This window comes from Archocentrus centrarchus, chromosome 8 (assembly GCF_007364275.1).
Source record: "Archocentrus centrarchus isolate MPI-CPG fArcCen1 chromosome 8, fArcCen1, whole genome shotgun sequence".
NCBI lineage: Eukaryota > Metazoa > Chordata > Actinopteri > Cichliformes > Cichlidae > Archocentrus > Archocentrus centrarchus.
In genome coordinates, this window is record NC_044353.1 from 28,912,326 (window position 1) to 28,927,407 (window position 15,082).

At 41.5% G+C, this 15,082-nt stretch overlaps 1 protein-coding gene across 1 annotated transcript; it reads right to left on the reverse strand.

The window, feature by feature from the left end:
* Window positions 1-765: 765 nt before the first annotated feature.
* Window positions 766-8,265, reverse strand: slc35b1 (solute carrier family 35 member B1). Its single transcript, XM_030735864.1, has 9 exons — window positions 7,729-8,265; window positions 5,455-5,546; window positions 5,137-5,267; window positions 4,994-5,024; window positions 3,523-3,683; window positions 3,253-3,379; window positions 1,834-1,940; window positions 1,565-1,718; window positions 766-1,428 (listed from the first exon to the last, which is right to left on the reverse strand). The coding sequence occupies exons 1-9, from the start codon at window positions 7,851-7,853 to the stop codon at window positions 1,376-1,378; spliced, it is 981 nt and encodes a 326-aa protein (XP_030591724.1). The 5' UTR covers window positions 7,854-8,265; the 3' UTR covers window positions 766-1,375.
* Between the last annotated feature and the right edge of the window lie 6,817 nt (window positions 8,266-15,082).

The following is a 15,082-nucleotide window of genomic DNA, read 5'->3' on the forward strand; positions in this document are numbered from 1 at the left end:
CCAGTGTCCTGCAGGTTTTAGATGTGTCTCTGCTTCAACACACCTGAGTCAGATATAGAAGTCTTTAGGAGGACTCTGGGGAACTGAGGAGGTAATTCAGCCATTTGATTCAGGTGTGTTGGATCACGGACATATCTAAAACCTGCAGGACACTGGGCCACGAGGCCTGGATTTGAGAACTACTGTCTTAGACCCACTGTCAGACCCTACAGTGGTGCAGTGGGTCCTGGGTTTCTCCTGCTGTTCTTTTATATGCAAAAAAAAAAAAAAAATGGGAACAGCCTATGTGTCCAGGTAAGCTGTCTGCATCTTGACAGTAGTTTTCACTGTTAGCTATTTCTCCTCAAAACACTGCATTGATTTTTGATTTTCAAGAGAAAAAAAGTCATTTCATTTTGTCAGGTTTAAGGACCTTACCCTTAATATGCAATCAATATTCCAATATTTTTTCACCAGTTCTCTCGTAATACTCATTCAGAGGTCCCTCATATTTAGAAGTCTGGTGTTCTTTCATTCCTTGGGTGCTTTTCCTCAATCAGTGTCTTTAAAAATTCTACTTTAAGCAGTAAAAACTGTGTAAGCAACATATCTGAATATTAATGACTGTCAAAATACATTTAAGTGTAACGCTGGCAAACAAGTTCATACGCAGCTGGTGGTCTGTGTCATGATGCAGTCAATATGATTTTAGATTCAAAACTGAGGTGAACAACTAAGACAGAAAACTTTCAAAGGGGGGGGGGGGATAAGGATCACAACAAAATATAACAATTTCCCTTTTATGGCAAGTTATTTTCAACTTTAGAAAATAAAAGCAAATACAATTCAATAATAAGACTGGACATAAGACAACAGGCTACATACAACTGTTTACATTTTTATAAACGACATGGCTAACTGTTTTCTCCGAAACAAACTAAAACACATTCAAGCATCTATTTGTAAACCATTTGGTGTAATTTCACGGGTTAAATGCTGGAAATGTATTTCCAAGGCCTTGTTTGGTTCAACATCCATCCAAGGCAGGTGAGCTGGTTTCAGAAACAATAAGGATTTGTCTAAATATATATATATATATATTTTTTTTTACACCTGTGCATTTCAGCCAGTTCAAATTCTTCCACAAAAGGATTATAAGTTGTATCACAGCTCATGCTGAACTTGATCCCGATTGATGTCTCTTCAGTATATCCACAGTACACAACAGAAGCTGGAGTTGAAACCTACGATGACTCTTTTAAATACAGTAATATCTAACCATACTTCAACAAGTCATAGGCACATACAGTATGCCTGTACATGATGTCTTATGAAAATAAGATACTGGCTATAGTGTTTTCATTGCTGTTTCTCTCTCTCATGTGCTCCAGATGTTTCAGTGTGTTGTCTTCTTGGGGGCTTTTCCAAATTTAGCATCTAACCCGAGACCTAAAGTGAGAAAACCAAAGATGTGAGCCAAGGAAAGACAGTACAGCTGACCACACATTTTTATACTCTATATTTAACGTGCAGAAATGTAAATCTAATATCTATAAAAAAATATGCAAGTATTAAAGTTACTTACCAAGAAACACGAGAATAGTGCCGACCCACTGCATTGTATTAATGACATTACCAAACAAAATAACAGAGCCAAGGATGGTGAAGAACTTCCTCGTAGTTGTGACAATGGAGCAGGTTAGAGGCCCAAAGTACACAACTGTCATAAAGATGAAGGTCTGGAAAAGGAACATTTGAGACACCTCGTCAAGAAGTCAGTCATCACACAATAGGATGTTTCCTGTTCTTTAATATGGCTTCACTAATCATTAGTACTTGCATCGATCCACCCACCTGGCCTAAAGCACTGGTGAGTCCAAACAGAAGAATATTATAAAAAATCCTGGGATGGCGCTCTGCAAAACTCAGGAAGTCCCACACTTCACCTGTCCACAACACCACTGAGGGCAGAGAGGAACATAACATCAACATCTTTTTGTTTGTTTTTTTCCAAAAGCACAATTCATTTATGCCTATCCTTGGTAAGAATATCAGACTGAGATCACAGTGTGAGTGTATGGCACCACCAAGTGGTTTTATAAAGTATTAGCAGTTGAGTGAACTCTAGGTGTGGGTGTGTAATGGAGTTGGTGTAGGAGTGGAGGTATAAGAATACCTTTGAGGTCTAGTATTTCCCAAGATGCAAAGTTTGGCTGTACATGTTGAAACCAGCTGTGTGTCTGTGCATGCACGCAACCAATAACTGAAACCTCTTAAGGTATGCATATTGGAACTGCATTTAACACTTGTGAAAAAAAAATAGAGCTTTCTAAAATGTAATTTGGCATAAGAAAGTGGTTCAGGAAGGATGGGAAAAAATACTCAAAGATAGCCAAACCCTACCAGTTAGTTTAAGAGTGATGCCAGTCTTCCAGTTCTCATATACTCTTTGACCTTTTGATCTTTGTCTCACAACCCATTAGTGCCTAACCTTAAACAAAAAACCCTCATTAAATTGTTTTATGTGTGTTGCTCTTCAACATATTATAATGATCTCACAGAACTGAGGGCTTTGAGGCACAGGATTTCTTATCTAAAAAGATAACACTCCACACTATGCCTTGACTGAATTAATGAGTTTTTGCCTCCTAAGGGAAAAGTGCTCACATTTTCTGTCTTTAATGCAGCTATTATTGGTTTTGTTTTGTTTTTTACTTATTGCCACTATCTACAGCATCACAGCCACTATTCATCCTGGAGCTCATGTCAGAATCCAGTGCCACAATAAAAATGCAACAAACTCGCAATAAAATCACCGTAAGAATATAACACTACAACAAAGAACACTGTGTGGTACTTTTGGAAATGCAAAATCATCATAAGGTCATATGACTTTGAACTGGAGTTTGAAAAACGCTTGAATGGAAAAGCACCTGAGGAAAACTATGTTAACCACAAGTTATTTTTGTTTTGACCTTTAATTAAAAAAATGTTAGTTATAAACATTATGGTGCTATAAGAGGTTTTCCCCAAAAGCCTAATTAAACCATTGCTGTGCTCTTAAATAATTATTCATAGAAAAAGCGTTGCAGCAGTATATTCAATACACCAGTGTTTCTGTTGGCAGTACTGAACCACACCAAGGTGAGTTTGCTCATTAGTGTCTCCTCTCTAGCTGCAGGTGAGCAAATCAGTTTAATGGCCAGATGTATTTTCAAGTGGAATGAGCGCCTGTGTGCTCATGACACACATTCTATTAGATATGAGACTCACCTAGTCCCAGCACCAGACAGGACCACATGTTGATGTTCAGCATCATGTGGTTGGCACCCGTCTGGAAGCGAGCCCTCATGTGGTCCTGGGCCACACCAGTCAAGCCGTCCAATGTCAGAGAGACCAACTATGATACAGCAGAACACATCACCGAGACATGAAACGCATGTAACGGCAAAGTCAAAGCATCCATGTAGGCACAAGGGAGATGCAACAGATGGACAACATATGATCACAAATAGATGAAATGAACAGAATGTGTTAGCTCACCAGCAGAATCTCTCCAAAGCCAAAAATATGGTCATCAGCAACGACGGAGCTCTTGTTGGGTTTATAGAGGAACAGAGCAACACCGCTCACAATCAGCAACACACACAGGTATTTAGCCAGTGGGTACCTCTTCCTCAGTATTGTCACACCGAGGATCATAACTGAAATGACACAATAACAAAAAAATATAAAGCTCATAGATACCCGCCTGGATAACGTGCCAGAACTTTAGCCCTAAGAGTGAAACATATGGAACGATGAAAGAGAATTCATTCTGTCAACGTGAGGCAAGAGATGGCCAAGCTGTGAGGGATGAGAGATAACCTTCATGTATAAACACAGCACACTGTAACCTCATTCACATTCGCATTCACACATTGCATACTGTAGCAGCGCCTCACCCGCACTATACACCATGCAAGTAGAGCACCGCTTTCCCCTACTGAATCGCCTGACGGTTTGCCAAAATTCCATCGAGGCAGTCTGAAATGATTCCTTCCTCAGCTTGATGGCTCTCTTCACTTCTGGTGTCCACCATCTGGTTCAAGGATTACCACCACAACAGGCAACAACAACCTTGCAGCCGCAGCTCTGTACAGCAGCCTCAACAATGGAGGTGTGGAATATGGTCCATTCTAACTCAATTTCCTCAGCCTCCCTCGTAATGCTGTCGAAGTTCTGCCGGAGGTGTTCGTTGAAGATCTTGCGGACCAAAGCCTCTGCCAGGATTTCCCAGTGCACCCTCACTATACATTTAGGTGTGCCAGGTCTGTCCAGCATCCTCCCCCACCACCTGATCCAACTCATTTCCAAGTGGTGATAAGTTGACAGCATAGCTCCTCTCTTCACCTAATTGCCCAAAACATATGGCTTCAGATCTGATGATCGACCTGCAACCTAGGGTGTCCTGGTGCCACGTGCACTTATGAACATCCTCATGTTTGAACATGGTGTTCGTTATGGACAAACTGTGGTTTGCATACAAGTTTCATAATAGAACACCACTCAGGTTCAGATCAGGCAGGCCATTCCTCCCAATCACGCCCTTCCAGGTCTCAATGTCGTCACCCATCTGAGCACTGAAGTCTCCCAGCAGGGCAACAGAGTCAGTGGATGGAGCAACCTTGAGCACCCCACCCAGGAACTCCAAGAATGCTTGGTACTCGGAACTGTCGTTTGGCGCATAGGCGCAAACACCTATCAGAACTTGTTCCATAGCTTAAAGGTGCAGGGGGGATGACCCCCTCATCCATCTGTAAAAACTCCAACACCTCAATTGCCTTGGGAGAACCTACCAATGGGCAAAAGCCCCCAAACAATATAGTCCCTGAGATCCCTGGGACACACAAACTCCTTTGCCATGATATGGTGGCAATTCGCAGTGAGGATTTATATATTATGTAAATTATATGCAGGTGGAAAGCACCTAAATAAAGCATTACAACTGTTATTGTTATTGAATTTACCATACCTGGTATGGGCTTGCAGGATTTCCCCAAAACCTATCAAACAAAATCACAGCTTTAGGATATGTAAGTCCTAAGTACAAATACACATAAATCTGAAATAGTGTAACCAGCTAACACTGCCTCATTTTAAAAAGGGCAGACTCACCTGCGTGGGGTAGTTGACATACTGAAGGGCAGAATTACTGGACACCATGGCTCCAAGATAAGATAAGGAGCACATGCCATAGAGCCAGCTCTTGGTATGATCTGGCTTGGAGCCCTCAAAAAACTGGATCACTAAACATAATGAGAGAATTTTTAAAAAGTCACAATATTACATTATTTAAATTATCAGGCAGATAAAGTATAAGAGACTTGATTATAGCTGTTCTGATTTGTTAACTTGCAGATTTAGTGGCATCCAAAAACTTTCCAACTGACCACTGTTATTAGTTTCTGTGTATTGTGTACAGCACATACTCACAGATCTTTGCAAAGAAACAATTGATGATGCACTGGATGAAGACCAGCGTTCGGGCGAATGTGAACTTCTCCTGACCGTAATCACCTCGGGTTCTGGAAACATGAGAGCAATAGTGTGTTGAACAAAACAGACTCTTCTTGCATATAACTAGGCTAAACATTTGAGTGGTTTCATGTGTCTCCTAACTGTGAAAAAGCCATTCACAAAAGGTGAGTAAGAGAGTGGTGCAGTAAGGATAGCATTTGTTTAGTGGACTAAGATTTTTTTTCAGAAGCTGTCTTGCTTGGTGGTGTCGACTTGCAATTGTGTTTGTGAGCTAATTTGAAGAGACAATGCCAAAATCATTTAACAACATGTGATAAAAGTCAGACACTCAGGTTTGCAGAACTGCTGCTTCACCTCACACATCCTTTTTCAAGCCTTCAATCTGAAACCAGATAGCATCCCTGTGCCCTTTGGTGACAACATACCATCTGTGTCATGCCTCCGTGTGTGACAGGGAACACAGGCAGAGCTCCTCTTACTTTGCATACGCCAAACTGCTGATCTTAAAGTTACATGTAAAGGAAAAATATCTATCAGACTTCAGTGTCTCTTTTGCCAAAAGGTGTTTTTTGTATAACAATGACTAAACAAGAAATTGAAAACCAGTGAATCTCGGAGATTTTTAAACACAGTCCCTCAGGAAAAAACAAGGGTACTACAGAACTTGGGTTTTAATGTGCTACAGATGAAAACGTTCTTCTTCAAAAGTTTTCTGACATTCAGTGCTGTGAAAAAGCATTTGCCCCCTTCCTGATTTCTTAGGTTTTTGCATATTTCTCACACTTGTATGTTTCAGTTCATCAAACAAATTTTAATATTAGACAAAGATAACCCAAGTAAATATAAAACAGTTTTAAAATCATGATTTAATTTATTAAGGGGGGAAAAAAAGCTATCCAAACCTACCTGGCACTATTTGAAAAGATAATTGCTGCCCCTTGTTAAATCATAAATTACATTTTTTGGAAAGCTGAGTAGTTTCACTAGCCACACCCATGCCTGATTACTGCCAGACCTGTTGAATCAAGAAATAACTCAAATAGATCCTGTCTGACACAATGAAGAAGGCTAAAAGATCTCAGAAAGCAACACATTATGCCATGATCTAAAGACACTCAAGAACAGCTGAGAGCCAAAGTCACTGACATCAATTAATCTGGAAAGAGTTGCAAAGCCATTTCTAAGGCTTTGGGACTCCAGCGAACCACAGTGAGAGCAATTATGCACAAACTGAGAAAACTTGGAACAGTGGTAAATCTTCCCAGGAGCTGCAGGCCAACCAAAATTACTCCAACAGTGCATCAATGACTCATCCAGGAGGTCACAAAAGAACCCAGAACAACATCTAAAGATCTGCAACCCTCACTTGCAGAGTCAGAGTTCATGATTCAACAATAAGAAAGACTGGGCAAAAATGGCATCCATGGGAGAGATCGAAGGAGAAAACCACTGCTGACCAAAAAAAACAAGGACTCCTCTCACATTTGCCCAAAAAAAAAAAAAAAAAAATCTTAAATGGGAAAATATTCAGTTGACTGACAGGCCAAAAGCTTAAGTTTCTGGAAGGTTTGTGTCCCGTTACATCTGGCATAAAACTAACAGAATTTCATAAAAAGAACATCATACCAACAGTTAAATATGTGGTAGTAGTGTGATGGTCTGGGGCTGCTTTGCTGTTATGTAGCAGGACAATGATCAGAAACACACAACTACTTCTGAATGACTCATGCATAGCCTTCTCCCTTAATAAATCAAAATAATTTAATTTGTATTTATTCGATTTCTTTGACTAATATTTCAGCTGAAATATGCAAAAAAAAAAAAAAAAAAAAACAAACAGGAAGGGGGGAGGGGAAAATGGTTTTCATAGCACTATATTTAGTTTGACTTAGCAAAGAGACTGCTTCGGATCATATGATGATGGTTCTCTCATTCGAACAGTGTCAAACACCAAACTCCAATTCAAAAAGATCTCCTAAAAAAAGATCACTTAGAGCTGCACTGGTAGTGACGTTAAATATTGCAAAATAATGCAAAAAAGTGTTATGAAGTTACCCGTTATGTCCTTTGGGTTGTAAAACATATTTTCACAAAAAAAAAGAAATAAATTTAACTCGTATAGGCTCGGAGATATGCATGGCAACATTAAAGTGGCCGATTTTTGAGTGAAGTTCAGTTCATAATAGAACAACACTGTATGGGAGTTTAGCTTCGTCGTATGCTACTTACATTGTCTCCTGCAATATTCCGTAATAAAAGTAGCACACGAAGACTCCAAGGAAGCAAACGATGAACCGTAACCTCATATTGTCCCACAGCGAGGCGGGTTTCCCAGCTCCCTTTCCCGCTGCCATGCTGTCGTCCACCAACCCGGGTATGTTAACCGACACCACCGCTCCACCACCACCGGCTGCCCTCGTTCCGACGTCCCGCTCCACTATAGCCGCTGTCACGAGCCCGGAAAAGGCGCTCGCGCGTTTATGTTAGCCGTGGATTTTGCAGCAGCTGGAAGACTTGCTGATATATCGCAATGTATCTTCTTTGCCGGGGCTCTCCTACTCTTGTCTTGAGCTGCACGGAAAATCAAGTATCAGGCCATAATTTGGTTATTTTGTATAATCCCAGACAGATAGTTCCTCGCGAGGAAGCTGCTGTATTAAAAGCGTCCCTTTTCCCCACCTGAGTAACGGTAAAGGTACGTGCTCGAGCTTTCGCTGGGATATTAAAACCTGTAATTAGACGGTGAAAAAAAGAGATCGCGTCAGGAAGTTATTTTGCAAAAAGGACCCTTTTGTTGTCAACAGCTAAGCCTGAACGCTTATATTCAATTTAGTAAAACTAACATTGGTCAAAGAGGCGTAACAAAGTATTTAATATAATCCAATACAATCCTATAAACAGGAAGCTGCTGATTATATGACCCATTTAAGTTCGTGTAAATTTTTAATAGTTAGTTGTGGCTTCGGGCAGCTATTTAAAAGACCCGAGGTCCTTTCTTGAAAATGTCGCGTGCCTTTTTGTCGTCCTGGGATGTGGATTAAATTCATTGGTCCATGTAAGGCCTTTAGAGCCGCTTTAAACCAATCACAAAGCAGATGTGGAAGAAAGAGGGCGACGCTTATATTTAAAACCCACAGACACACGTGTCAAAGGCAGACAACAACAAGAAAAACCACAGGAATTACAATTAAAGTATTAAAACCGCAAGCGGTGATATCGGGCCCTCGCACTCCGCGCGCGTCGACCTGTGGCGCTCGTCGACCCGTGCCGCACTCGGAGGTTTTGTGATCGTGATGGGTCTCTAGAAAGTTGAATTCTTTTATAGGAAAAGGTATCTTTTGCTCTCGGCATAGACGCAATGGAATATTTGGGGGTGTGGTCACGGCTCCAGCATGCAAAATAGGGCATGGGTCTGATTGACTTTTTTGATGGGCTCTTTGTCTAGATGATGTCGAGCCAATTTGGTCTCACTGGCTGAAATGCCCTAGGAGGAGTTCATTCAAATAGCAGGCCTGAAAATGGCAAAAATTGACACTTTCAATTGAAGATGCTGGACTTCCTGTAGGGTTTGGAGTATGGCTCCAAGAGACTTTTTTGTATGTCTTAGGATGTTACATGAGTGTGCAAAATTTCAGAGCTGTAGATAAAATGTAACTCAGGGGCTAGCTAAAAAACATGGTATATTATGATATTTAAAGCTGCCAGTAGGGGGCGCTCTAACGTTTATGGACTTTATGCATATCAATGTGTTCAGGGCAGGAGGCTTATCAAATAGATGAGGATTTTGTAAGGAATGGTGAAAGATATTTCATGTATTTCAGAGCAAAACTAATTCTGTGGACGGTCATACAAATTTTCATTTGCTTCTGTAGGGGGCGCTATTGCGCCGACAGTCTTGAATCTGTAGTTATGGATTCAGCCTGGGTGTGTACATGAGTGATTAAATTTTCAGCCTGATCAGACAAAGCATGTGCGAACAAGTGCACAAACAATTTTGGTGGTGAGGGAGAAAAACAAAGGCCAAATTTAATGGCCTGGTGTGACAAGGCCGTTTAATATTTTTTAAAGATTTCCACAATATTTGATGGGCTACTTATGTAGATGATCTGGAGCCAATTTGGTGTCAGTGGGTGAAATGCCCTAGGACGAGTTCGTTCAAATAGCAGGCGTGGAAATCGCAAAAATTGACACCTTCAATTGAAGATGGCCGACTTCCTGTAGGGTTTGGGGTATGGGTCCAAGAGACTTTTTTGTACGTCTTAGGATGTTACATGAGCCTGTACATTTTCATACATGTAGATAAAACGTAGCTCCGGGGCTACTCAAAAAACATGCTATTTTAAGATATTCCGAGCTGCCACTAGGCGGCGCTCTAACGTTTATGGACTTTATGCATATGAATGTGTTCAGGGCAGCATGCTTATCACACCACTGAATTTTGAGCCAGATTGGGCAAGTTGGCTTTGAGTTACAGCCATTTTTGTGTTCATGGCGAATCATCGAACTTTGCCGTCCCATAAGGGTCACGCCCTTTTGTCAAAAACTCACAGTTTTGAAAACACAGTAAGTCCAACTTCTTAAGGCTTTCCAGGTGAAATTTGAGATGGTTCTGCTAAACCACCTTGGAGCTGGACCTCCAAGTGTAAAATATGACATTTCCTGTTCCCACTAGGTGGCGCTGCGACTGATATGAAATATTGTCATATGTATGTGTTCAGGGGGGCACCCTCATCCTACTGGAGAAGTTTGATGCACATTGGATCATGTAGTTATGAATGAGAGGCAATCAAAATTTCATGGCGAATGATCAAAGTTCAAAGGGGCATAAGGACCCCTCCCCCTTGGCAAAAACTCACCATTTTCGAGATTTAGATTCCCCTGGGGGTGTAGGTTAGACAAACCAAATATGAAGATGATAACGTCTAAAACCTCTGAGTTATTAGAAAAAGTGTGAGGGCTGCAAATCGCCAAATTTGCATAATTAATTCAAAATGGCGGACTTCCTGTTGGGTTTAGGGCATGGCTCCAAGAGGATTTTTTGTGCGCCTGGACATGATATACATGTGTATGAAGTTTCATTCATGTACGTGAAACACAGCGGTGGGGCTCCAGTTTAGGGGGCGCTAGCGAGCCATTTGGGCGCGCCCTTGCCCGAGCCCATTAAAATACTTAAATTTTCACCAGGTGTGACGCATGTGCAAAGTTTCATGAGTTTTTGAATATGATAAAGCCCCCAAAAAGCCAATTCATTTGCCTGAATAATAAAAAAAAAAAAAAAAAAAAAAAAAAAATAATAATAATAATTAAAACCGCAAGCGGTGATATCGGGCCCTCGCACTCCCTGCGCGTCGACCCGTGTCGCTCGTCGACCCGTGCCGCACTCGGAGGTCTTGTGATCGTGATGGTGTACAGAAGGTCTGTAGAAAGTTGAATTCTTTTTAGGAAAAGATATCTTTTGCTCTCGGCATAGACGCAATGGAATATTTGGGGGGGGGGTCACGGCTCCAGCATGCAAAATAGGGCATGGGTCTGATAGACTGTTTTGATCAGGATGATGTCAAGAATGTTGAAACACATTTTCATACATTTCCGAGAAACTAAGTTTGTGGATGCTATACAAAATTTCATTTGCTTCTGTAGGGGGCGCTCTTGCAGCTACGTATAGCCTTGAATCCATAGTTATGGGTTCAGAGTGGCTGTGTACATGAGTGATTACATTTTCAGGCAGATCGGGCAAAGCATGTACGAACACGTGCACAAACAATTTTGGTCGCCATTGAGAAAAATGAAAGCCAACTTCAATGGCCTGGTGTGACAACACCATTTAATATTTTGTCAAGATTTCCACAATATTTGATGGGCTGTTTGTCTAGATGATCTGGAGCCAATTTGGTGTCACTGGCTGAAATGCCCTAGGAGGAGTTCATTCAAATAGCAGGCCTGAAAATGGCAAAAATTGACAAAAATTGACACTTTCAATTGAAGATGCTGGACTTCCTGTAGGGTTTCCAGTATGGCTCCAAGAGACTTTTTTGTACGTCTTAGGATGTTACATGAGTGTGCAGAATTTCAGAGCTGTAGATATAATGTAGCTCTGGGGCTAGCTAAAAAACATGCTATTTTATGATATTTCAAGCTGCCAGTAGGTGGCGCTGTAACATTTATGGACTTTATGCATATCAATGTGTTCAGGGCAGGAGGCTTATCAAATTGATGAGGATTTCGTAAGGAATGGTGAAAGATAGTTTCATGCATTTCAGAGCAAAACTAATTATGTGGACGTCATACAAATTTTCATTTGCTTCTGTAGGGGGCGCTATTGTGCCTACAGTCTTGAATCTGTAGTTATGGATTCAGCCTGGGTGTGTACATGAGTGATTAAATTTTCAGCCTGATCAGACAAAGCATGTGCGAACAAGTGCACAAACAATTTTGGTGGTGAGGGAGAAAAACGAAGGCCAATTTCAATGGCCTGGTGTGATAAGGCCATTTAATATTTTGTAAAGATTTCCACAATATTTGATGGGCTCCTTGTCTAGATGATGTGGAGCAAATTTGGTCTCACTGGGTCAAATGCCCTAGGACAAGTTCGTTCAAATAGCAGGCGTGGAAATGGCAAAAATTGACACCTTCAATTGAAGATGGCCGACTTCCTGTAGGGTTTGGGGTATGGGGCCAAGAGACTTTTTTGTACGTCTTAGGATGTTACATGAGCCTGTACATTTTCATACATGTAGAGAAAACGTAGCTCCGGGGCTACTCAAAAAACTTGCTATTTTAAGATATTCCGAGCTGCCACTAGGCGGCGCTCTAACATTTATGGACTTTATGCATATCAGTGTGTTCAGGGCAGCATGCTTATCACACCACTGAAGTTTGAGCCAGATTGGGCAAGTTGGCTTGGAGTTACAGCCATTTTTGTGTTCATGGCGAATCATCGAACTTTGCCGTCCCATAAGGGTCACGCCCTTTTGTCAAAAACTCACAGTTTTGAAAACACAGTAAGTCCAACTTCTTAAGGCTTTCCAGGTGAAATTTGAGATGGTTCTGCTAAACCACCTTGGAGCTGGACCTCCAAGTGTAAAATATGACATTTCCTGTTCCCACTAGGTGGCGCTGCGACTGATATTAAATATTGTCATATGTATGTGTTCAGGGGGGCACCCTCATCCTACTGGAGAAGTTTGATGCACATTGGATCATGTAGGTATGAATGAGAGGCAATCAAAATTTCATGGCGAATGATCAAAGTTCAAAGGGGCATAAGGACCCCTCCCCCTTGGCAAAAACTCACCATTTTCGAGATTTAGATTCCCCTGGGGGTGTAGGTTAGACAAACCAAATATGAAGATGATAACGTCTAAAACCTCTGAGTTATTAGAAAAAGTGTGAGGGCAGCAAATCGCCAAATTTGCATAATTAATTCAAAATGGCGGACTTCCTGTTGGGTTTAGGGCATGGCTCCAAGAGGATTTTTTGTGCGCCTGGGCATGATATACATGTGTATGAAGTTTCATTCATGTACGTGAAACACAGCGGTGGGGCTCCAGTTTAGGGGGCGCTAGCGAGCCATTTGGGCGCGCCCTTGCCCGAGCCCATTAAAATACTTAAATTTTCACCAGGTGTGACGCATGTGCAAAGTTTCATGAGTTTTTGAATATGATAAAGCCCCCAAAAAGCCAATTCATTTGCCTGAATAATAATAATAATAATAATAAAAAAAAAAATAATAATTAAAACCGCAAGCGGTGATATCGGGCCCTCGCACTCCGCGCGCGTCGACCTGTGGCGCTCGTCGACCCGTGCTGCACTCGGAGGTTTTGTGATCGTGATGGGTCTCTAGAAAGTTGAATTCTTTTATAGGAAAAGATATCTTTTGCTCTCGGCATAGACGCAATGGAATATTTGGGGGTGTGGTCACGGCTCCAGCATGCAAAATAGGGCATGGGTCTGATTGACTTTTTTGATGGGCTGTTTGTCTAGATGATGTGGAGCCAATTTGGTCTCACTGGGTGAAAGGCCCTAGGAGGAGTTCATTCAAATAGCAGGCCTGAAAATGGCAAAAATTGACACTTTCAATTGAAGATGCTGGACTTCCTGTAGGGTTTGGAGTATGGCTCCAAGAGACTTTTTTGTATGTCTTAGGATGTTACATGAGTGTGCAAAATTTCAGAGCTGTAGATAAAATGTAACTCAGGGGCTAGCTAAAAAACATGGTATATTATGATATTTAAAGCTGCCAGTAGGGGGCGCTCTAACGTTTATGGACTTTATGCATGTCAATGTGTTCAGGGCAGGAGGCTTATCAAATAGATGAGGATTTTGTAAGGAATGGTGAAAGATATTTCATGTATTTCAGAGCAAAACTAATTCTGTGGACGGTCATACAAATTTTCATTTGCTTCTGTAGGGGGCGCTATTGCGCCTACAGTCTTGAATCTGTAGTTATGGATTCAGCCTGGGTGTGTACATGAGTGATTAAATTTTCAGCCTGATCAGACAAAGCATGTGCGAACAAGTGCACAAACAATTTTGGTGGTGAGGGAGAAAAACAAAGGCCAAATTTAATGGCCTGGTGTGACAAGGCCGTTTAATATTTTTTAAAGATTTCCACAATATTTGATGGGCTACTTGTGTAGATGATCTGGAGCCAATTTGGTGTCAGTGGGTGAAATGCCCTAGGACGAGTTTGTTCAAATAGCAGGCGTGGAAATCGCAAAAATTGACACCTTCAATTGAAGATGGCCGACTTCCTGTAGGGTTTGGGGTATGGGTCCAAGAGACTTTTTTGTACGTCTTAGGATGTTACATGAGCCTGTACATTTTCATACATGTAGATAAAACGTAGCTCCGGGGCTACTCAAAAAACATGCTATTTTAAGATATTCCGAGCTGCCACTAGGCGGCGCTCTAACGTTTATGGACTTTATGCATATGAATGTGTTCAGGGCAGCATGCTTATCACACCACTGAAGTTTGAGCCAGATTGGGCAAGTTGGCTTTGAGTTACAGCCATTTTTGTGTTCATGGCGAATCATCGAATTTTGCTGTCCCATAAGGGTCACGCCCTTTTGTCAAAAACTCACAGTTTTGAAAACACAGTAAGTCCAACTTCTTAAGGCTTTCCAGGTGAAATTTGAGATGGTTCTGCTAAACCACCTTGGAGCTGGACCTCCAAGTGTAAAATATGACATTTCCTGTTCCCACTAGGTGGCGCTGCGACTGATATTAAATATTGTCATATGTATGTGTTCAGGGGGGCACCCTCATCCTACTGGAGAAGTTTGATGCACATTGGATCATGTAGGTATGAATGAGAGGCAATCAAAATTTCATGGCGAATGATCAAAGTTCAAAGGGGCATAAGGACCCCTCCCCCTTGGCAAAAACTCACCATTTTCGAGATTTAGATTCCCCTGGGGGTGTAGGTTAGACAAACCAAATATGAAGATGATAACGTCTAAAACCTCTGAGTTATTAGAAAAAGTGTGAGGGCTGCAAATCGCCAAATTTGCATAATTAATTCAAAATGGCGGACTTCCTGTTGGGTTTAGGGCATGGCTCCCAGAGGATTTTTTGTGCG

Coding starts and splice junctions, on each gene's coding strand:
- slc35b1 (XM_030735864.1), bottom strand. CDS start 7,853: ATGGCAGCGGGAAAGGGAGCTGGGAAACCCGCCTCGCTGTGGGACAAT. Junction 3,380..3,522: donor GCTTTGGAGAGATTCTGCTG/GTGAGCTAACAC, acceptor GCTGTATCATAG/TTGGTCTCTCTGACATTGGA. Junction 1,941..3,252: donor CTGTCTGGTGCTGGGACTAG/GTGAGTCTCATA, acceptor CTCTGCCCTCAG/TGGTGTTGTGGACAGGTGAA.